We start from the raw sequence: 23,777 nt of genomic DNA, 5'->3' as shown, positions 1-23,777 counted from the left end.
TCTACCTCCTTAATCTTATTTACCTCAAAGAATAGAGAATTGTAACCTTCAAACACTTCACGAGGCACCAAGTGGTTGTTAAATAATTGTTTGATAAAAGAGCCCAATATAAAAACCATTGTTCTAGCCCACTTCTCATCTATCTCCTTTAGCATTTCTATAATTGTTTTTGGTGCATGCAAGGGGATGGGCCATTCTCAAGGTAGAGGTAGGGCATTCTATACGTCACATGCCTACAGGATAAATCTCATGAGAAGAAAGGAAATGATGGAGTGTGAATCCAGATGTACCCCAAAATGAGGTGATCCAAAAACCAGCAAACAAACACACAATGGAAATGAACAAGATAAACAAAATTTAGATCCAGAGAGAGAATATTTCATATATTCCAATCAAGAAGTCTACATCCAACATGCCCAACTATATGACCTTCTGGGTTATGGCCATTACAAAGAAGAAAACATCTAAAGAAGAATAGATCTCCAGAATCAAATGTGAACTTCTACCTCCAAGATACTCCACGATAAGACTCCTTAAACTAAATGACTTCTCCCTACTTCACTACATCTCTCTCATCAAATAATAATAATGCCTAAGACTCTACCCAAGACCCCTTTAAATACTTGCACAGCCACAAGTCAGTTTGTTACAAATTACCAACTAAATAAACCCTTACATTAAATGCATAATTAAGACACAAGTTGGCTCACAAAAAATATTAAAAACCTATCACAAAATTAAATGCAAAGGTTGGCTCAAACAAGAAATGGCACATAGACAACTTGGCAAACAAAGACCAAGCAAAATGTTGCAACACAGTGAACTTAGCAACGCTTGGCAACCAAAGGCACTCGGCATCCAAACGAACTTGACGACCAAAAGATAACTCGGCAACCAAGGATAGCTCGATTGATACCAATAGAATAAATGGGATAACACAGAAACCAGTAGGTTAACACGGTGTCAGAAAACTACAACTTGGTCAATACTGAATAATTACTGGCACTCAGCAAGGTCTGTAACTTGGCAACAACCAATAGAATCAGTGGGATAACACAATGGTCAGGATGCTCCTATATCACTTTCTCTTGAATATATATAGGGGTCAACACATCCTAGTGAGCACCCTGATAGTTAGTTTTCATATCATGTTGTGAGGAGATGTCACGATGATATTCCTACACTTAATGATCTATAGTTTTTTTATTACTATAGATTATTTGATCTAGACTTTCATCCAAAGGCACATTCATAGATTCTAGATAGATACTTGGATGTATACATGCACGCTATTTATATTTGATATTATCTTCTAAGATCTAGATTATACATGTTTTTTTTATTTGTTTGATGATTGATACATATATTGTAGACTTGAGAACGATGTTCAACACATGTGTTTAAGTTCAAGTTCATATACATGTTTGATGATTGGTATACATATATACATTATCTAGACATTTGTTTTACATGTTAGATTATGTTGGATAATATTCTAGTATATATTTGATGAAATTGATGTATACATATGTGGTTGATTTTGTTCTATGCAAGTGATATTTAGATATGATTAAATTCAACATTTGATCTAAAATTTATAATTTACAAGTGCATGTGTATGATGGTGTTTGTTGTGAAACATGTGTTTGATATAATTCAAGTTAAATATGTACATGTTTGATAATGTCATTTTTGTCCTAGAATTTGGACAAGTAATTTAGATAAATTTAGATATATAACATGTAATGTATGTCCTAATATGAACAAGTATCAAGTAATTAAAGTTACATATATATCCTATTTAGTTACATAATTCCTAATTTCTATAATTAGTTACAAAACACAATTTAAACTTGACAAGTTAAATGAAGGAGTAACAGTTCAATATAATTAGTTAGAAATCATAATTTCATCCCCTTAAGACAAGTGTTTGAATTTCTTCCCCTCAAGGTACATGTCATAATTAGTTGCATATAAGTTCCTAATTTTTATAATTAGTTACAAATCACAATTTAAACTTGACATGTTAAATGAAAGAGTAAAAGTTCAATATAATTAGTTAGAAGTCATAATTTCATCCCCTTAAGACAAGTGTTTGAATTTCTTCCCCTCAAGGTACATGTCATAATTAGTTGCATATGGGTAAAAGTACAAAGTTGTGTCACTTTTCAGGCAGACTTATCAGAATAACTAAATTTGAGTGTTTCTATCTAAAATTCATTTTTTTTTAAACATATGATCTAGATAAATTCATTCTAGCTAAGTTATATATGGTCTCACACTTTTCCAATTGGAAATGTCTATTAAATGCATGGTTTATACTAGTTTGTATCCAATTACTAAAGAAATAAAATTATTTCAAAAAAGTGGCATTTCAATAACTCTTACTATTTTTTATGATTTTTTTTAATAACATGTAAACACCATTTTATAGAGCTTAGAGTCAAGAATATTCTCATGTAGAGTTTATAGTGTTTTAATTAGATATAGTATATTGAAATTAAAAAATTTCACAACCATGTATTTTAACACTTGAAAAGATGTCAGTTTTGAGAAAGAAAAAAATATTAAATCATATCAAAAAAATCTAAAAATTATATGACATTCTAGAGAAGAGATTGCTCTTCTAGAATGTATAATTTTTCTCCTAGTTAGAATAGATTTGTTTTGAAAAATGTGATGGAAGATGAAAACTATTGATTTCAGGTGAGTTGAAATTTCAATCCTTATAAAAGAGAAAATATAGTTCTAAAGCCGATTTTTATTTTTGATTGTTCTAGACATATATGTTATCTATAACATAGTCTAAGATCAAAGGGAAATAAGTTTATTTGGCTATAGTTTGGGAACTAGACTCCTAATTTTCAGCATTTTTCAGCACCTAAAAAGTTTATCTATAAAAATTAGGAAAATATATCAATTCTTATTCTAAATAATAATTAAAAATTATAATCCTAAAATTCGTCCATTTCTACACATTTCATTAGTTTACTTCATTTCCAAATTCAAAATAATAATACCAATTTTATGTCATTGAAGATGAACAGTTATACTTTTGTTAGCCTTTCCCTTTACAAAAGGGTGACACAGGGTTGTGCTTTTACCCATATAAGTTCATAATTTCTATAATTAGTTACAAATCACAATTTAAACTTGACAAGTTATATGAAAGAGTAAAAGTTCAATATAATTAGTCACAAGTCCTAATTTCATCCTCTTAAGACAAGTGTTTGAATCTCTTCCCCTCAAGGAACACGTCCTAATTAGTTGCATATAAGTTCCTAATTTCTATAATTAGTTACAAATCACAATTTAAACTTGACAAGTTAAATGAAAGAGTAAAAGTTCAATATAATTAGTCACACGTCCTAATTTCATCCCCTTAAGACAAGTACTTGAATATCTTCCCCTCAAGGCACATGTCTTAATCAATTGCACATATAAGTTCTTAAGTTTTATAATTAGTTACAAATCACAATTTTAACTTGACAAGTTAAATGAAAGAGTAAAATTTCAATATAATTAGTTCAACCAAATTTTAAATTTCAAATAGCTCAACCAAATTTCAAAATGTTCATGTTGTTTCAAATTACAATTTGTTTCTATCTCGTATCGAGTGGGTCAGCTCGTTGTTGGATAACATGTAATATTTTCTTGTGATCATCAATATCAAGCCTCCAGTTATGTATTCTAGGTCCTTTAACTAGATGAAGAGTTAGACTAGTGTCAATAATATGGTTACTATACTGATATACCTTATTGTTAGGTTGATAATCAGTGAAATGAATCCCATTTTTAAGTACTCTTCTTTGCTTCAAATATGTTCCATGCACAACAACAAAACCTGCATACACATTTTAAAATATCATATAAATTAATTAATTATTGAATATATGTACATATATATATATACAAGTTGATAAAGTACATACATGATTCAACTATATACTAACCTGTGGGAAACATAATTCCATCACTTATTTCAATCTTTGTATGGTGCAACACAATAAATAATAGTAACACATTCTACATTTTCAGATTTTGTCATGACTACAAAAACATTGCCTACACAATGTATATGTATAAATTCCATGTGTCATGTACATGAGTATATATGTTATATAAATTAACCAAAATTATGAAACAAATACACTTGTATATACATACATACCAACTTTGATCAATCCTAAAATATGGTCATAATCACTAGAAATCAATGGAATATCATCATAGTTTTCATTCTCAAACTCATTCATATTGATAACATCTAGTGGTACCAAAGTCCATTCACCCACATATCCATGTTCTTGATTAATGCAACCATCATAGTTTTTAGCAATGCAATCAGGACAAAAACATGAGTATTCTCTTGTGTACAATGACCACATATTACTATTTGTACTCATAATTGAATGCAAAGATCATGTCTTCTCTACCCTCTTGCATGCATGCATTGATCCTCTATCGACACCTACATGTAAGGTCCATACATATATTTAAAAAATGAGTTTTAAACATGTGTGTGCATAGTTTAGTTATGACCTAACATATTAAATATAAATTTGATTCAATTTAAATATTCAAATTAATTTATACCTGATACCACCCAAAACACTTTGAATGGTATGACTTGATCCGCTTGTGATGACGTGTTATTTATATTTGTCAGCAACGTAAAATGTGTTTTGCACCACTCAACCACATCATGAGCATTGTTAATGTGATATCCTTTATAGTTTGTTTGATACTTTCTTAAAGCACGTTTGATACAAGCTCATGCACCTTCATGCTCACCCTTTCTATGTCCACTCTCAAAAAAATTTCAAATGTGTGGTATATTAAGGTATCGATTGTCTCTACATAATGCATAAAATGGTCTAGCATATTTAAATTATGTTGCACATCCATCTGACCATACAAAATATTTTTCTATTTTTATGTCTTTGTTTTTCAAATACTCAAAAAATATCTTAAAACAATGTTCCACAAAATGTGTGTCATGTTCTTTGGCATCACTAATGTAAAAGTGGTACTCTTTTTTAATGGCTCGTGCTTGATCAGTACTTTCCACACCATCCAAATCAATTTTTGCATGTCGATAAGACACTTGAACCATAATATAACCTTTTTTGTAAAGTAGTATTCCACTTGAAGTTGTTTTTGAGAAATGAAAGAGTAATTCCCTACATACTCAATAACAGATAAAATTGTTCAAAGTGGGAAAGTTTCTCTTAGTGTTTGAAACTATTATGCTTGCCACTTAGCAAAAAAAGCATGACATATATATGGTTAAATCAATTTATGAAATTTTGACATAAATTCTCCAACAGGTATCTCGTCCTCTACATATTCCAACCTTGTTGATTCTTTTCCGACTTTTTTTCCCAACTTATGTACTTATATCTCTTACATTTTACCGTCCTCATCACATCAATATCTTCATCTCTCAAAGGAAATTTAGTCAGCTCACCACATGTTTCACAAGTTCCTCTTGTGCAATCTATTTCACCTGTTGCATGATCATTTGGTTGGTTATATAAGATTGATGTTATGAATTGGCTCGGTCATTTATGAAAAAAAATTTGAGAACCACCACTTTCTTCTATCATCCTTCGGAACCCTTGATAGTACAAATCAAATTCAACATGATATCAACAACATGTTTCAAAGATTTATTTATCTTCACAAAATAGGGTTTCAATCTTTCAAACATTGCTTGTCCAATCTTTGTGTTGAGATTTAAATTACAAAATGAGAGATACAATTCATGTTGCATGACATCCAACCAATGTTTTGTGTGTGTTGAAGATATTCCTTAGGCCCAATCCTCTGCTTGACGATATCTCTTCTATTTGGTGAAGGACAAGTATTATTAATCAAAATTGAACAACTAAGTTCTTAACTATTTCCACAATCCTATCAGATCGAGGAGCTCTACACATTAGCGCCCAATTTCTTTCTAATGTACTATCATCCAAATTGTTTCTCCTTTTTAGATAATGTAATATCATCTTTCAACTATACCTAATATGAGATGATAGTGAAGAGATTTGTCTTTTTTTGTCATAATTTCTTATTTAAAAAATAGATGATAGTATCACTCTTCATGCAATGGATTTATCTATAGATTTAGTTTTTTTCCCAATGGAATGTAACCCTTCCTTAACATTTTCAACAATATGTTTTTGTAGTTTAGAAGTCTTCTTCTTTTTTATACTTGTATCTATACCCAAAAGTTTCAATGGCTATTTTAATTCATCTTTAAGAAATGAAATTGATAATAGTTGAGTTTTCTCCACTATATCAAGATTCTCAAATTGTGCAATTATTTCTTTAGACTTTTTATTCAATTTCCTCTTCATAGTATGTGTAGGTTAACTAGCATGTTCTCTCAATTTTTCCACATCTATTTCAATTAAATGATCTATGTTTCTATAATTAATTTTTCTCATCAATCTTTGAGCTAGATTAACATTCTCATTTGTTTGATCTTGGGCTGCAAGAAAAATTAAAATAAAGACTTAAGATACAGTCTTTTTAGGGGACATATGTGTATATACATAACAAGTGAAATATTGAATACAATTTTATCTAACCTTCAAATGACCCTTCTTCAATATCCATTGCTTCATCTTCAATTTTCTCATGTCCAACATTTTCATCATCTACTACTACATGTGCATGATATAACAAATAAAATCAAGCAAGTTTGTAAGGGGAAATGTTTCTAAAATTAAAAATTAAAGATATAAAGTTTGCGTAGACCTAGAAATCTAGGGAGAGATTACATACTTGCGAGAGATGCACATGTACCTATTTGAACTTGGGATGAACCTTCTCCAACCTCGGTAGGTTGTCCTAGTTGACTACGTCCTAAATAAATTCATAATTTAAAAGACCATAATTAAAATGAAATAATTTTAAAAACTATAATGTAATAAACCCTAATCCTAAATATTCATAATTTAAATTTAATCATAATTTAATAAAACCTAATCCTAAATATTCATAATTCAATAAATCCTTAATATTAAGTTAATAGTAACCCTAAGTTAATATTTACCATATTCCTAATTGGATAAACCCTAATTCTAACTATATACAAAAAGTCTAGAATATGATTTTAGACTATAAATTAAATATACATTAAAAAAAATTATTGCGCATGTGTACCTTGCCTCTTCTAGTATCCTGCTAAAGGTTTTTTGACAATTTTCATTTTCTTGTTCTTGAGTTCTTCATGCATATTTACTTGCTCTTTTTTATTTATTACCCATGTCACAAATTCTTCTTCCAAAATTCAAAAATAGACAAGTTGCAAAATATTTCCTCTCTCCCAATTGAAGTGCAAATTCTCTAATTTGATTTGAATGTTAAAATTGATAAATAAATAAATAAAATATTTATATGAGAATGTTTTTTAAAAAGAAAACCCTAAAGGCCGACTAAAGTTTCGATTGAAACTACCTAGATAGTTTCGATCGAAACTATCTAAGCTTAAATAACCATGTGTCTAACCTGCATTTTTAGTTTCGATAGAAACTATAGAATTTTGTTTCTATCGAAACTAAAGTTTAAAGTTTTGATAGAAACTTAGTTTCTATCAAAACAAGCTAATTACAAGTCTTCTCTAAATGTTAGAAGATTTTCAGTATTTTCATGGCTTCCAGGCTCAATTACCAAGTTCAGATGGAACACTAAAGCCTTGTCACTTTGCATGATAGAAGTACTCTGAACAAGCTTTCTAATGACTATGAATTTGATACATTTTGAATATTTTTAGTATACATTTTTTTTATGTGAATTGAATACAAGTTTGTTATAAAAGATAAACCTCTATATTGGACGCTCATGGAAAAATAGTTACCAAGAGAATAATTTGTTTGAAAAATAGCTACAGTCTCCGAATTTGAGTCCTCTTTCAATCCAAAAAAAAAAATTGAAATTAGGTAAATATATAATAAGTTACATGTGTCAAAAGCCACGTATGTCCAAATTAGTGTTATGTCAACTTTTAACTCCGATAAAATATGAAATACTAAGTATAAAGACATCAGACCACCTCCACGATTTTGGTATGGATGTTAGTAAACTAAAATCAAAAGAATCACATTGATATCTATTTTAGAAAATATAGTTGTGTGTCAAAAACAATGTCACTCTTTCAAAATAAAGATTTTGATAACATACCAATTTTCGTGGAAGAAAAAATAATTAAAAAATAAATTTAAAATCTACAATAGAAAATCTAAAAGAGTCTAATTTACTTCATCTTTAAATTCCTAACCATTAAACGACAATTTGCATTTGAAAGTGGAAGTTTTCATAAAAACTCGCAGTTCAGTGTCTGTTTAGACAAAAAAGTGTAACTCATTATTGTGGGTTCACCCTTGAAATGTGTTTCACCCTTGAAATGTGTTTGTTGCATCTATTATTCACATGTTTCAAGATTAATCAAGATATTGAGAGTGATTTTAAATGTATAACTGATTAACTCCCTCCCTCAGATAGATCTTGGTGGACTTTATAACAGAATATAATAAAGTCTTCAACCAATAATACCTTCTTGAGCTTGCCGAATATCTTGTCAAATACTCTCTTTCCTTAAACCACTTTTCATACAAACTATAAAACAAACCACAGATTTCTTGAGTATCCGTGCCATATTAACTTTCATCCAATATAGCACCGATACCTTCTTTTTATGTATTTAGCTTCAGTTTATTAGAAATTTGGCTTCGTTATATTATACAATCACCAAACAATGTAGATAAGAGTTATGATAAATACCAATTGAGTTGATTTCTGTGTTAGTGGCAATTTCTGTTCTACGAGCAATTCATTTAGTTATAATCTTTCTCTAACAGCAATTGACTGGGATTAGAAAACTTACCGAAACTTTGGATTCCACTGCTAAAACGCATTCTCGTGGGCTTCTTATTTGTGGCCGTCCAGTTTGGTTCAGGTTATCGAAAATCTTAAAATATATATTGATTGATCATTTGTCATGACTGAAAAATTTCACGTAACGTAGGTAATAAGGCGCCCAGCTCTCCTCCAATTTGATGCAACTTAGTACAAAACCAAATAAAAATAATAAAACGGTTTGCAGTACGCCTGTAATTCTATCATGCCAGATCATAATTGCATCTCCCTTCCATTAAAAAGAAGTATTTGGGTATCAATTTCTTGACAAAGCACATGGGCAAGACAACTGCTTTGTATTAAACCTTTTTTATAGCTGTTCTTATAAAACAAATCCAACAGTGGTATACGTAGAATATAATATAATATTTAAGTATTGATAAGTTCTCTGTATTGTGGTGGATGTAGAATTCGGTAAGCACAGTCGATTTGGAAATATATGATTAAAAAACTAGCCTATTAAAGTTTTTCACTACAAAAGTTATGGGTTCACATTGCACCAGTAAAATGTAATCCAGACTCCAAAATGGGTCAGGGAGGAATACGGACATCCAAAAAGAAGGGTTTATTACAACTGCCTTCAGAAAAGATGCAAGCCCACCAAAATATGAGGCCGGTTTTCAAAATAAATCCATCTACTTACAACACAAATCAAATGAAGTTGAAAATGATTCCTCCCTTGCAGGGACTGTTTGTTCAATCATAACATTGACAACTGGAGGATGTAGAAACAATAAAAAAGGCTATGTTTTTTTAAGCAAGAAATAGATGAATAGAAACGCTTAACGGTGAGTAAATGAAAGACAATTCTTTTGAGTGAAGCATCTTCACTATGAGCTGCTTCATTGCACAAGAAAAAAATAGCAGAAAATAAAGTGAGAAAATTATACAAAAAAGTACCAAGTCCAGTGAAGCATCCTGACTATAAAGCTCATCTTTTATACAAAAAACAAATAAGCAGAAATAGAGTTGAGGAAATTCACTTTGAAGTTTCTTCAAAGAGCACCTCAGGTACATATGGTGAAACACCACTCAGATACAAATCGCAATGCAGTTGTTCCATTACAAACATCACATTTGGAAAATATTCAAAAGGGTACTCCAGCAATATTGCTGAAATGATGGCTGCAAATGAGGCCGAAAGGAATTTATAGTTTTTGCACCACCATTGCTACATACCACCATAACAGTTTCCAATTCAGAGGTACCAGTCCTGATAGTTTACAAGCCCTTTGTTCATGGAAATCAACCTGTGTAATAAGCTTAACTTGATAACCCGTTATTCAACTTGTGTTGGTATTTTCAAGATGCTAAACCCAGAAAGGATAAAAAATCCACCTAATGGATTGCATTGAAGTATATAAGAATTCCTGCAAAAGCACAGGTCAGCTTTGTTACCTTACAACATGGAATTATTATCAAAACTATCTGTGACACAGAACTGATCGACCAAAATCCATCTCTCATCTGCCTGTCCCATCCCTTTCTGAAACCCCTGAGACTTGCTGAGCTTCAATTTGGACGTCACGTTTCCTTTTATTTCTCTTTGGCTTGGAAGGTTTTCTTCGCTGTTTCTCAGAATGATCTTGGTTGGTGATTCCACCTTGTACAGATAATTCATGTGGAGGTACACTTTCATGTATGCGCACAGGTGGATCAGGCCATGGCGTGCGTTTTGCAGGAACCACAATCTCTAGTGGGGGGTCTATAATCCATCTGCAATCAAACAATAATACAAAAGGGTTACTGATAAAAATGGAAAATGCTATAAAGGAATTCATTGAAAAACAAATGCACGTCATCTTCTAAACATCAGTATCATAGATGGAAAATCACCGTTTTCTTTTGCTTGGTAAAAACTCAGCCAAACAAAATTCAGTGAGAAGTGTTTCTATCAGTGTCTAAAAACAAAAAAATGTCATTTTTGAAACTCATTTCTTCTTTCTTTTTTTTTTAAATCGGTAAACAGCCGAAGCCTTATATATTATATTAATAAACTCAGTTACCGGGTACTGCTGTTTAGGCCCAGGCCCTGGTACTGGTACAGTTTTGGTAATAGTTCTTCTGGGGTACTTCATGGGTTCTCTGTGGGTCCTTCATAAAAGAACACACAACGAACATGGGCACCCAGGAAGTACCCCAAATTGTAAGTCAGTTTATGTATGTATTTCTGATTTGTTGATCAGCATGCTCTTTGTATCAGCTTTAGATAGTGTCGTGCAACAGCTTGCTAATATTATTCAAGTTAAAATTGGTCTATGTAATGCCCTTAGTTGATGACAGTAGTGAACAGCAACCTACTTCGATTCATTGAAGGTTGGGGATTAATTTTATTTTTATTTGAAGATCTGAATATATTGCTGTTGGTAGATTTGTATAACCCAGTCAATAGTTATTATTGTTGATCATGCTCAGATATATGTCAATTTGTAATGCATGTACTCTGAAACTATATTAGTAATACAATTATTTATTTATAATTCTATTGGAAAATATGGATTTGAGTATCACTCTTCTTTTTGTAACTTTGATGTTTGAACATAAATACATACATATATGGACAAACCGAAATCTGCAAAGGGGGGGAAAATTGTCGTACCCACGTAACCGAACCAAAATTTGAATTGGCAACTTAGTTAATAAAGATAAGGTTACAAATGTCTCCATTCAAACGGGCACTGGTAGGAAAGAACGGAGAAGAAAACCTCTTGTGTTGTCCGAGATCTTAGTCCTTTACATAGTACATATATAAAAAGGGCATTCCCTAGTTTTAATTTTTGAAGCTCATTTCTTATTTGCAAGAGGATTTAGTCATTTTTTCAGCTCAGGGGCAGGAGGATTTATACCAATATAGTATTTAACTTTGTAACTATAAATTTATACTTTCAAGTGTATATATATTGTCAGAATGTTTAAGATAGGTTTCAGCTTCATAGGAGTTAAAATGCAGATTCTAGTTTTGAGTATTTTCTAAAGATTTCAGGCTTAGCCAAATTCCAGGATTCAGCATGCCTTCAGCAATGTAATTTTTTTCATTTTCTAATGATTCTAACTCATTTTCTCATAAATCACTTTGTTTCAATTCTATATCCCTGAGTCCTGACAGACTTAGCTCAACAACTTGCTCACATCCAATACAAGCATTACTTTCCAACAGGCCAAATTCCTCAAACTCACTCTCAGACTATTTTGCTATGATGTATTTATTTATAATTTTATAGAGACTATTTTGCTGTGATATATTTACTACTAGTTTTATAGGAACTATTTAGTATGATGTATTTACTTCTAATTTTATAGAAACTAACCGTCTGGATCGCGGATTTGAGTGGGAATTGAAATTCAGAATTCTCAAAAATTCCCAATCCACTGTTTGGGTCTGCAAAATGAGAAATGGAATTTGGGGAAATGCGGATTCAGTATCCCCATTTGACCACCAAAACAAGAATTCCATCTCCCCTCAAAATACTTGTTATTTGGAATTCACATCTTAATTTCCATTTTAAATCCCATTTTTTGAAAATGAGAACTTCAACTAAAGTGAAATTTAATTGGGTTTGACATCCGGATGCCCATTTGGGAGCACCTATTTTTGCACATATTTTTGAAATTTAATTGAGTTGTAACCGAGAGAGTGAGTCGTTTCATGAAATGATATCCTCCGCATCTACTTCGGGCACCCTTTCAATGCCATTTTGTAAAAATTAAGTGTCGCTTGAAGAAATTAGAAAGATTATTGTGGAAATCTGTACGAATACAATTTTTTAAAATTGGGGAAAAAATTTCGGCTATTGTTGCACCTACTCATATGTTTGGATTAAATAAAATCACTAGTACCGCATATATCTAAATTATTGTCTTTCTTTCAACTTTTTCTTGAATTTTCATTTTGCAATGAACATCGGCATTTTCGGCATGTGTGGAGTTGGAAGCACTACAACAAATCCTTGAACAAATTGCAGATATGAATCGCCTTTCTCACTGTAACTTTTATATTCATATTTTGAATCGTATATTCGTATTTTGAACCAAATAGGCTTGGAATAAGAAATTCTGAATATTAAATATTTTTGGGTTTGAACCAAACAGTCCCAAAATAAATTCCAAAAACCATAATATGGAATTTGAGTTCCAAAATCCCAAATCAAGGATTTTAGATTCCAAATCCTAAATCATATTCCAGCAACCAAACTGGCCTGCAATGATGTATTTACCTCTAGTTTTATAGAAACTATTTTACTATTTTGCTTCTCATCGTATAGAAACTATTTTACTATTTTGTTTCTCGTCGTCAGCATTCTGCAAGAAAATGTGATTTTGTACCCACTTTACATTTATATATCTAAACTCTGCTTTTTACTTTTGTGTTCTCATTAATTTTAACTCATTAGATGCATCTTTTGCAAACAAAAAATGTGTTTTTAATGAAATTTAAACTGTTTTGAGGTTCCCGCTCCACCATGTTTTTTAAAGAACTGGCTGAATTTTTCCAGAGTTTTTTTTTGAGGGTTTGGCAAGTTTTTGTCGAGTGAGAGTTCTCCCTTTTTAGTCAGTACCAAAAGCCCATTGTCATGTAGATTGAAATGGGAACCACAATTTGGCCCTTACAAACCCTTCTTTCTACATTTCTACATTTGATATTATTAGGGACTCGACACAATAAAAACTCGGGACATTAGTTTAGCTCTCATTTCTTCTTAATCCTAAATTTACTAATAAACTAGTTAATCAATCTACAAAATTTTCCACATTGGTTTAACAAACAGTGTATCCAATGTTCAATTAAATTATTGATATGTAATAATCCAAGAGAGTCAAAATGTAATCAAAGTTAATGCAAAATAAATTCCAATAACATGCTGCTTTTAATCATTTTGCATAGGTTAAAAACTTAAAAGGAAAAATTGTGAAATGGAAAACAAAAATAGGTTTATAAAACCAGATAATTTTAAGACCAAAATCACCTGACAAAATGGTGAGAAAAATTGTGTGGGATTTAAAGAAACATTATCATATGATTTGATTGTACAGTGCACCTTGTTAAAGACACATAAATTGGATGCTGTATGACACAGAAGTTGCAGTCTAATAAAAATGTATGCAAGAAAACATACAGAATGGACAATATGGTAAAGAAGGCAGTGAACTTACCCATGAGGAAATTTACTATCTGCACGAGCCTCCACACGAAGCCACCATAATAATACATTGCGACCACATCTACCAAGTGGCTCGACAAAGGAATCATCTTGCAAAATAGACAAAGGACTCTCTAGAGCCTGGCCATCTTTAGTCCAGTCATCCCAGTCACGAACCCAAGATGGTTTAGCACTGTCTTCCCAAACCAATATTGAATTAAGAACGAAACCTGCCCACTCTAATCTCCTTGGCAACACTGTGGCCCTATCATCAATCAATCTGGCACTCAGCTTAGCATATGGAATTGAATTGAATGTGTGCCAGCCAGCTAAATGACCTGAAGAATTGCAGGCAGGTCCCTGAATGGGTAAGAGTGGATTGTCTTTTTCAGCTTCATCTGCTTCTACTTTTTTTCCCTCAGATTCTTGCATGCGTAATATCTCTGAGTGATCAGGATGAACAAGAATGCCGACTGAAAGTGCACCCATCCATTTTACAGATTGAATCTCATCAAAAAGCTCTAATGTATGAGTATTGCTGTCATCAGCAAACATGACAATACCATCCAGTTTCTGCTCCCTCACAATTCTGGAACAACAGCAAAGATCAGTTTCGACTAAAACTGCAATTTCTCGTTCTAGTGATTATCTCTAATTTATGGCTAGACACTAAACATAAAACCCCAATTCTCGAAGTAATAAATGCAAGGACTCCATGAAACTTGAAGTTAAGATAAACTGTTGATGCTTTCAAAGAATAAGCTCTGAAACAAATCCTATATACTACAATGCACATTATTTTTGCAAAATAATTTGGATTTCACACTCTGAACAAACGACTTGGATCAAACATGTTAGAAATACATATTTCCAAGAACATAAATCAAGAAAATGGACAGATAAAATCTTGTCAAAGCTCAACAAAGGGCTTGTAGAAATTGAATGTTAGAATGCATTCTATGTTGTACAACATAAGACACAGGCACCAGAGAAAAGGTTGTGATGAAGAGTGGTGACTCTTTAAAAGGGTTGTAATTATGAAGGGTTAATAACTCTTTAAAAGGGTTGTAATTATGAAGGGTTAATAATCTTCGACAGACGGGTCAATTATGAATAGTCACAACTCTTGCCAAAAGACAGAGATGACGAAGAGGTGTGACCTAGACAGAGATGACGGGTGTGACATACCTCACATGGGAAGATATAAAGGAAAAAAACAATCAAATTGAGTTGAGGGAAAAAAGGAGTAGAGGTGATCTAGAGCAGATTTAGAGCAGAAGCATATGGAGGGATCTGAAATAAGGCTTGAGAGGAAATTAGAAAATAAGAGGATATGCGGATCTTAAACAGGATATGTGCATATTTGTAAAGTACTAAAGACAGATTTGATTACTGGGAGATAGATGAAGAATAAACAAGGAGTGAAAGAGGCAATAGTTGTTGTCAGACACATGTATCTTTTCATAACCAAAGGGCATGACTCCCTACACTCAAAGGAGATATTATGGAGGAGAAGATTCCATTTGAAGAAGAAATCAAAAAGGGGAAATCAACTGGGAGAGTAAAATATTATTCTCAAAAACAACAATTAAAATAGTATCAATACCCCGCACAATAAGAGAGTCCTGTGGTGGAATGGACCATGCTACATCACAAAGGCAGGGGATAAGTCTTGCAGTCGAATGGGTCGTGCTATAACAAACAAAGGCAAGAATCCTGAGGTGGAATGGACATGAACTACATCATACAACGGCAAGGGAATAAGGCCTGTGGAGAAATGGGCCATACTTCATCACACAAAGGTAAGAATCCAGTGGAATGGGCAAGGGCATCATCATACAAACGCAAGGGAATAAGGCCCACAGTAGAATGGACATGAAGTTACATCATACAAAGTCACTATTTGTAAAGGAAAGTCCACATGTAAGAATTATTGTGAGAATCCATAACCATATAGGTAGATTATAATACACTAGAAATATAGTCAGTTTGCATATACTTGTCCATTTTTGGTGATTGTGGGACCTAAATCAGGGTTTACCTTAAAGGTCATTTTAAGTGGTAAAATTGTATCTCTAACCATCTTACCACCCTTATTTTAATGGACTTGATTTTAAAGCAATAAATTAGCGCATTCCTGAAAAGAGGACATAACAATGGCAATATCTAAGTTGCTGTGAAAGAAGGCCTGGAGAGAAATACACATACATGAAAATGTATAAGAACCTCGGTTCTGAATCTGAGATACTAGATTTATGCAATCCTACATTCAAGCATCAATCTGAAGATAAAGATGTCACAACAATTGATAGCAATATTGATGTGAAGCAAGAACCAAAACCTTTAAACTTTTGGAAAAGGTCGTCACATGTTTAAAATTAGAATGCCCTATACCAAGTGACAGTACTGGCATGATTTTTTGTCTTGCCAATTTTTAAAAATTATATCCACCTGAATCGTAACCAAGAATGAATCCCCAATCTGAGTTTGTGAAGGAGTGACAGAAAGTTAGAAACATAAATTTTCATGTTTCCAGCTAGGTAGGCCTTGAAAGCACACCAACAACAGTTAGAAACATAACTTTTCATGTTTCCAACTAGGTAGATCGTAAAAGCACACCAACAAGACGCCTTATCAATGTCATGCATAGAATTAACACTAGATATGCCACGTGAGAGTAAACAAGTCTATAATGATGTAGAAGTCACAAAAGCAACAATCACAACGCCAAACAAATCAAAACCACGTGAAAATTCTAATTTATATATTTCAAGGAGCTTGAAAATACAAATTCTCAAGGTTGGAGCATGGTAGACTTCACAAGCATTCTAACCAAAGGCCCTATCAATAGGAAACAAAATCCACAAGGGACACTACACAACAAGTTTATAATCATATAGTTAAAAAGTATTGCCAAAATCACAAGGTTAACCAAATCAAAACTGAGAAGAAGTCTCACATTTGTACATGCCAAGTCAACAAAACCAAGGCCCTAAATTAACAATAATGGCAGCCCTTGAATGTACAATGTAATCCAGTGTTGCCAATGTCAAATATAAAACACAGCATTAGATATGGCGCAAGTGTATAAACAAGGTTGTAAGCCAGTGTTCTCATTTAGGACATCCAAGTTTATTCCCCCAAGGCAATATTTAAGATAGGATTCTAAGCAATGAGTCTTGATCTTCCACTTTTTGGCTTCTAATGGTAATTTCCAAGATGTTGCTCTTAAAGAGTCAAGTATTCTATTAGCTATAGAAGGCTTAATAATTTTATCAGTTTGAGCTATGTTTGCACACTATTTGAAAACGAATCACAATGAAAACAACCACAAAGCGGGCACTAAAAATATCGAAGGAATTCAATGACATGGAATACACCACATGATAATAAAAAAGATTGTGATGAGGAAGGCACCAAAATAAACAAAACCACAATGCAAGGGGATATGCAGAGCATACACTGGCACAACCAAACAATTGCAAGGTGTAGGCATAAACAAAAAAAAGATCCCAAACAAGGATTTCAAACATCGACTCCATCATCATCATCAACGAAAGCGAAAAGGAGAAGCCCTAATTACCCTTCCTCTCGCAATACCTCAAGCCTTGGACTCGCATTTGAACCTCCATTCGATGTCGATCCTCCCACGAGACTGGCATCCTCCCATTGAATCCGACATGAATCACATCCAGTCCTGTTTTCCCTACCAATGCAGCAGTCTCATTAGAAACCCCACCAGCTTCTACAACAATCCAAACCAGCTTTCCAGGCACCAACATGAGAGTATGCATCAATCCATTCAAATGCACACTCTGAAAAGTCCTCACATAAGTAGGAGTTATAACAATCACAGTCTTCCAATCCCTAACCCCATAAATCATCCTCTGCTCCTGCTGAACCCTCTCCAGAAGCTGGTGCGCCTTCATCACCTGCTCCGGATCTGGGTGAGGCCACGGTCGTATGAGGATCCCATGCCTGCCCACATGAACCCTGCTGCTGGGCAAATTAGAATCAGTGCTTGAATTCAAACTAGGGCTAGAGTTTGAATCAGGATCACCCACTGGGTGCCCAATGCGGTCATATGGGTGTTTGAATTCCAGGTCAGAGACTCTGTCGGGATTGTTTTGGAATCCCCGGAGTTTCGATCCGACTCTATGGTAGGGTGCCTCTGGACTATTTGATGCGGCAAAAATTAACAGAAATATCAATCTGGAAAACCTGAAGCCTAAAACAAGGCTTACAATGCAGCATAGGCCATGTAAAACTAACCAAAAAAACGCGGCCGGGGATTTGAACACGGAATCTTCAGGGCCGATCCTGAAGCTGTTGTTTCGCCTGTTATTGTTACAGTTCTGCAATGCGCCCGCCTTCATTGTTTCGGGCTTGTGGGTAATGCAGATTCACCAACTGTGAAGGATTTGCTGCAGTGGATATGCATTAGATTTGGAGTTTTATTAGCGATTTCGAAGCCTCGGCTGTGTTCTTGCCTCGGAGCCCTACAGACTGACTGCTTACCGGACATTAAGTGTCGAGATTAAGTTTCCCGGTGCGTATAACGATGGGGACTGTCCTCCTTGTCTTCTTGACACTCTTTAGTTATTTTATTTATTTTTTAATATGTTGCCAACATTTTATTTTACTACATATTCCTGTTGTTGGTATCTGGATTTTCCCAAGCCCGTTGATTTTGTTTTGAGATGGAAAAGGTGGTTAGTGTTGTTGGTGTTCCACTTCTCTCGTATCATATGGGGAGGAGACTGAATTTCATGCTTTATAACAATCTTTGATACCACGGTGGGCTCTCGAACCATGTGGGTTGGGGGAATTGAACCTCATGCTTCATAACAATCTTGTGTACCTTGTATTTCATAACAAGAAACTCTCCCTCTTTGAATAGGCTCAGCGCAAGGTTGCCCAAGGTTGTAGTATAAAGAACTTTAATTTCGAATTTTATTTTTTAATCTATCCCAATTTAAAGTATCAAGAAGATCAAATTTAACTTTTACATAATTAAAATAAATTTAAAAAATTATGTCATATGTAAAAAGAAATTTTGTAGGCATAATATCTTGGTCATTGTAGTTGGATTAAAGTTAAAATGGTTACAAAAGTAATTAAGAAGTATATTTATGTTATGAAATATTCAATAATGTGTCAAATTAAGGTGGACCAAGCCAAAATAGTAGGTTATTGTTAGGTGTTTATGTAAGAAGAAAGTCTTATTGATTATGAAGGATATAAATGTTTAAGTGAATATATTAATTAATATATTTTTTTAGGTGAAATAGATGAGAGCTTGCATATGAATTTTTTTAAGAGAGAGTAGTTAACAATTTTTATATTCTCACTCATCTTGGCTTATAATGTTGATCAATATCATTAATTTTTATTGTAAGTTTATTTCATGGTCATTTCATGGTAATTGATAAGGGGAAAGAATATTTAAATCAAAATGGGAGGTGATCTATGAATGGAATTATGAGTGATAAACATTAGAAAAGAAATCAGAGTGTAAGTTATTTATTTGTAGTGAGAGAAAATGCACTTTTCTATATGACCTTAACCTTTCTACATGACACTAACCTCTAAATTTGTAAACCATTAGTACCTACAAAAAAAGGGGGGGGTTCATTTGTGTATGTATCTACAAATAAAAGACTCCATGTTGTTGAGAAAAAAATGTTGAGTTTTCTTATGGTAGAGGATTTTTTTATATTTCCAGGGTCGAAATCAAGACTTGTGAGTAGATTCAACAATTTTAGGATAACTTGGAAGACATATCATATATGTAAGGAGACATATAAGTATTTGACTATGTGCAATATGATTGTTATGAGTTTTTAAGATAGTGATGAAAGGAATCTTTGAGTAGATATATGATACGTTAAAAGTTAGAATATCCATATTGTCAATTTAAAAGTTAATATAATAGAGGTGTGTTTGATGAGAAATAAAGATGCAACAAAGAAATTGCATGATTATAATTGTAAGGTCTTAAGGAATAAGATTGATTATGATGATAGCATAAGTAAAATGACTTAAGATCGATAACTTTTTATGCAAGTGGTAGGCACATGATTTAAACTTCTTAGTATGCACATTGAAGTAACTATAACATGAAGTTAAATCCTCCTAAGACCAAATCATATTTAACTTTGTAATTAAGATAATTAAGATTGTAAGAATGACTTTTACTTGAAAAAAAAAACTACAATTTGAAAATTGATACTAATATGATTAAAAGTGAAAAAAAGGATATTTCTAAAAATTAAAGTTAATAAATAAAACTGATTATAATATAAGATTTTGTATTTAGAAATTCTACATAAATATATTAAATTTTTTCTTTTAAAAAATTTTGAAATAAAATAAAATTATATTATTAAATTAAATGTAAAAGTTGATAAAATTATGTTACTTTTTTTTTAAAGACTAATGTAATTAAAAATAATTTTATTGAAAGTAATATAAACAAGGCCATGTGTATTTGGCTTTATAGTTAATTGTATTTGTATTGACCTTATTGAATATAAATAATATTTTTAATATTTTTAATAAATTTAATATAATACGGTTCAAATGTTATAATAATAAATAATTATATTTTGTGGATATATAAAAATTACACCATTATTCATAAGTTGATTGTGTAGTTGAGAAATTATTGGGGAAGGTTACAATTAATAAATTGTCACTATAATATTTATTAATAAGAGAACTTTAAAAAGTAAACTTTGTTATTAGTATGCACAATATAACTAAATATTATGTAAAACATATAATATATCTCACTTTTCAATGACCATAAAAATAAATTAATTGAAAATCTAATTGAACAATTTTTTTAATTCATGTTAATCAATATATATTACAAAAATATATTATTGTTTTTAAAACTTGCTATATTTTTTTGGTTGAAACTAATATATTGATGTGGAATATATTTTAATAATTATTTTCACCTTAATATTTACCTTTTCAACCATTCATATAATTTTTGTTAAGGATATAATATGTTTATAAAATAAATAAAAAATATAATTATTTTTAAATAATCTTATTATGAAATGTGTTTAAGAAATATAATGTACAAATATAAAATAACTCACAAAAAATATTGGAATATGGAAAATTCTCTGAAAAAAAGATTCTTATAACACTAAAATAATTTAGCCAATCATGTAATTTGTATAAAGTATAAAACTTACCAATAAATTAAAAACCCTCTAAATATTTGAGTTACTACAAAATAATTATTTTTTAGTGATAAGAATTAATTGAATATTGAGAAAGAGTGAATGCAATAATATATGTCTAAAACAAATACAATAATACATTATTTACATTTTAAAAAAGACAAACTAGAATCACGTTTTTGAAAATTATTTAATAATATATAATAAATATTATTTTAAAAAATTATAAAAAAACATACTCTCTAAAAATAAATATTATTATTAGTTTAGGAAAGATGCTTGTAATTTAGAACCGAAAATTGCTTTTACTAAAATAATTTCTTCACCAATTACAAAATCATGGATCCCATACCTTAATTGAAACTCCAAAACAAAACAAAACAAATATTAAGCTATGCTCAAATAACCAATCAAATTTTATTTACCAAAAACAAAACACTCGATTCCTTAAGCTACATGTTTTAGTCGAACTATTAAGAAAAAAAATTAGTATTACGTTGTATTAAATCAAACATTTAAAATTGTAAGTGCGGGGTGCATTTCATCATAATATTATTTTCAATATTTAATGTACATCTTGTTCTTATCCTTGTCTCTTAATTTAGGGACCCATCACTATATAATAATTAATAATAATAATAATAAAGAGGATCTTGAATTGTGAGAAAGAAGTGAGAACAAAGGCATATAGAAGTGCAATTTGGAATTTGTATTCTATTGGTTATATTCATTTTCCTACATGGCCCACAAACCATGCCAACATAATATTTGGTAAGAAGAACTCCTCATTCCTTTTCATGCTTAATAATCTTTCATGGTCAATGGTGAAGTTAGTTTCAAGTAAAGGTTGTTGCCTCAATATGATTGGGATGTTGCAACTTGCAAATTCTATATATTTTAACTACTACATTCTCATGTTTGAAGTTCATTTTAAGAAAGGTAGTTGCTTTGGTGGCATGTCAATATCTTTATGAAATTAATGGCTTATGAATCTTATCTCTTTTTTTAAATTTATTATACCTTATAATCTAATGGTTCATTAACTTTGTTGGTCAACATAGACAAACTAATGGAATCAACAAGAAAACATTGCCCATTGTCATGGAATAAACCAATTTATTAAGATTGTAAAGGAGAATAATCTTTTTCCTTCAAAAAGGTTTGAATAGGTAAAGAAAGTAGATGTAAATAATTGAACATAAATTACAGATTAAATGATGATGACATTTGAAAGTGATTAACAGATTAAATGATGATGATACTTGATATTTGGTCTTGCAATCTCAATATATAGATTTCAAATAAATAAATGTTAGCCCTTGTTATAAGCTAGTTTGGGTTTTAAATACAATTTTGTTTACATAATTGTCAAACTTGTAACTAGGGTTTTTAGGTATTATTCCAAGGCAAAATTAAATGAAAATACTATATTAACTAATTACAATGACTTATAAGCTAAAAGAATAATTTTGTAACTTTTTTAAGTTTACAATTCAAAATAGGCCCAAAAGATGTCCAAATGTACCCTAAAATTTTGGGTTTTAACTATTCTTCTAGTGTTTGAATTGCATTTCGCCTACAACTTATTTGAGTTTCTCCATTGGAAAATTATAGTTCCATATTTTCTTATGATGCAAGATCATCCTGGGTGTAAAGGCAGTCTTGCATCACCAAAAAATATTTTTTATTTATCTTTGAATAAGGGTTATCTCATGTAGAGTTACTATTTCTAGAGGTTTACTATTTTTACTAAGATGGTTACAGTTTGAACTCATAATATTCTTATTTCATCCTTGAAGGTTCATTTTAGATATATTAGCCTACTAGTAAAGTTTCACTGAAATATCATTTCTATTTGTGAAGTTATTGAAAAAAAATTAGTATTGGCAGTATCGTACCAAAATTTTGAACTAATTTTGAAGGCTTTAGAGGCTTTGAAATGGGGTGAAACCATATTTTACTAGAGCTTATGCACTTGGGAGTTGTAGGGCACTTTGTGGCATTTCCAAAATGGGGTTATTATAGTCAATTAGAGTAACTAGCAATGAGTTATGGTCTTTAGAAGTCACGTCACCTAAAATGGGCATAAATGAAATTCCTTCAATTTTTATTTTGAATTCTGAAATTTGTGAGGGCCTACTTTAATATAATAAAATATGAGTAATAATAATAATTTTGGGTGGGTTCATCTTAGGCCCATGGTTAAATTTCTGAAACCTTCATGGGTGATGGAAAATTGCCTATATAAAGAAGGCTTGTAGAGTTGTCTAGGATAGTTTTGGGATGTTGGTGGTAACTCTGACTTACAAAATATTGTAAGGAGAATATCAATGTGGCTTTCCATATTTTATTTCTAAAATCTTTAATTCCTTAATGTTGGAGATAATAAGAAGTCAAATTTCTATTCTTACAATCTCTTGTTATTTCTTCATTTTTGTAATGTGTTTGTGTTATTAAGGGGAGTACCCTTCCTCAAGTGGCATTAGAGAAAGGAGTTTCTGAAAGTGTAGACAGA

The 23,777-nt window shown here is 31.6% G+C and overlaps 1 protein-coding gene across 1 annotated transcript; it reads right to left on the bottom strand.

Annotated features, from left to right (window-relative positions):
* Positions 1–9,844: 9,844 nt before the first annotated feature.
* Positions 9,845–18,620, bottom strand: LOC149537830 (putative beta-1,4-xylosyltransferase IRX14H). The gene is made up of 3 exons (XM_089799214.1): positions 17,664–18,620; positions 14,077–14,652; positions 9,845–10,641 (listed from the first exon to the last, which is right to left on the bottom strand). Exons 1-3 carry the CDS (start codon positions 18,437–18,439, stop codon positions 10,389–10,391), a joined length of 1,605 nt encoding a protein of 534 aa, XP_089655340.1. The 5' UTR covers positions 18,440–18,620; the 3' UTR covers positions 9,845–10,388.
* Between the last annotated feature and the right edge of the window lie 5,157 nt (positions 18,621–23,777).

The sequence above is a fragment of the Cupressus sempervirens genome, chromosome 9 (assembly GCF_028749045.1).
Source record: "Cupressus sempervirens isolate cs-2001-9-10 chromosome 9, ASM2874904v1, whole genome shotgun sequence".
NCBI classification, from domain to species: domain Eukaryota; kingdom Viridiplantae; phylum Streptophyta; class Pinopsida; order Cupressales; family Cupressaceae; genus Cupressus; species Cupressus sempervirens.
The sequence above is the reverse complement of the archived record's forward strand: the minus strand, read 5'-3'. Positions and strand labels throughout refer to the sequence as shown.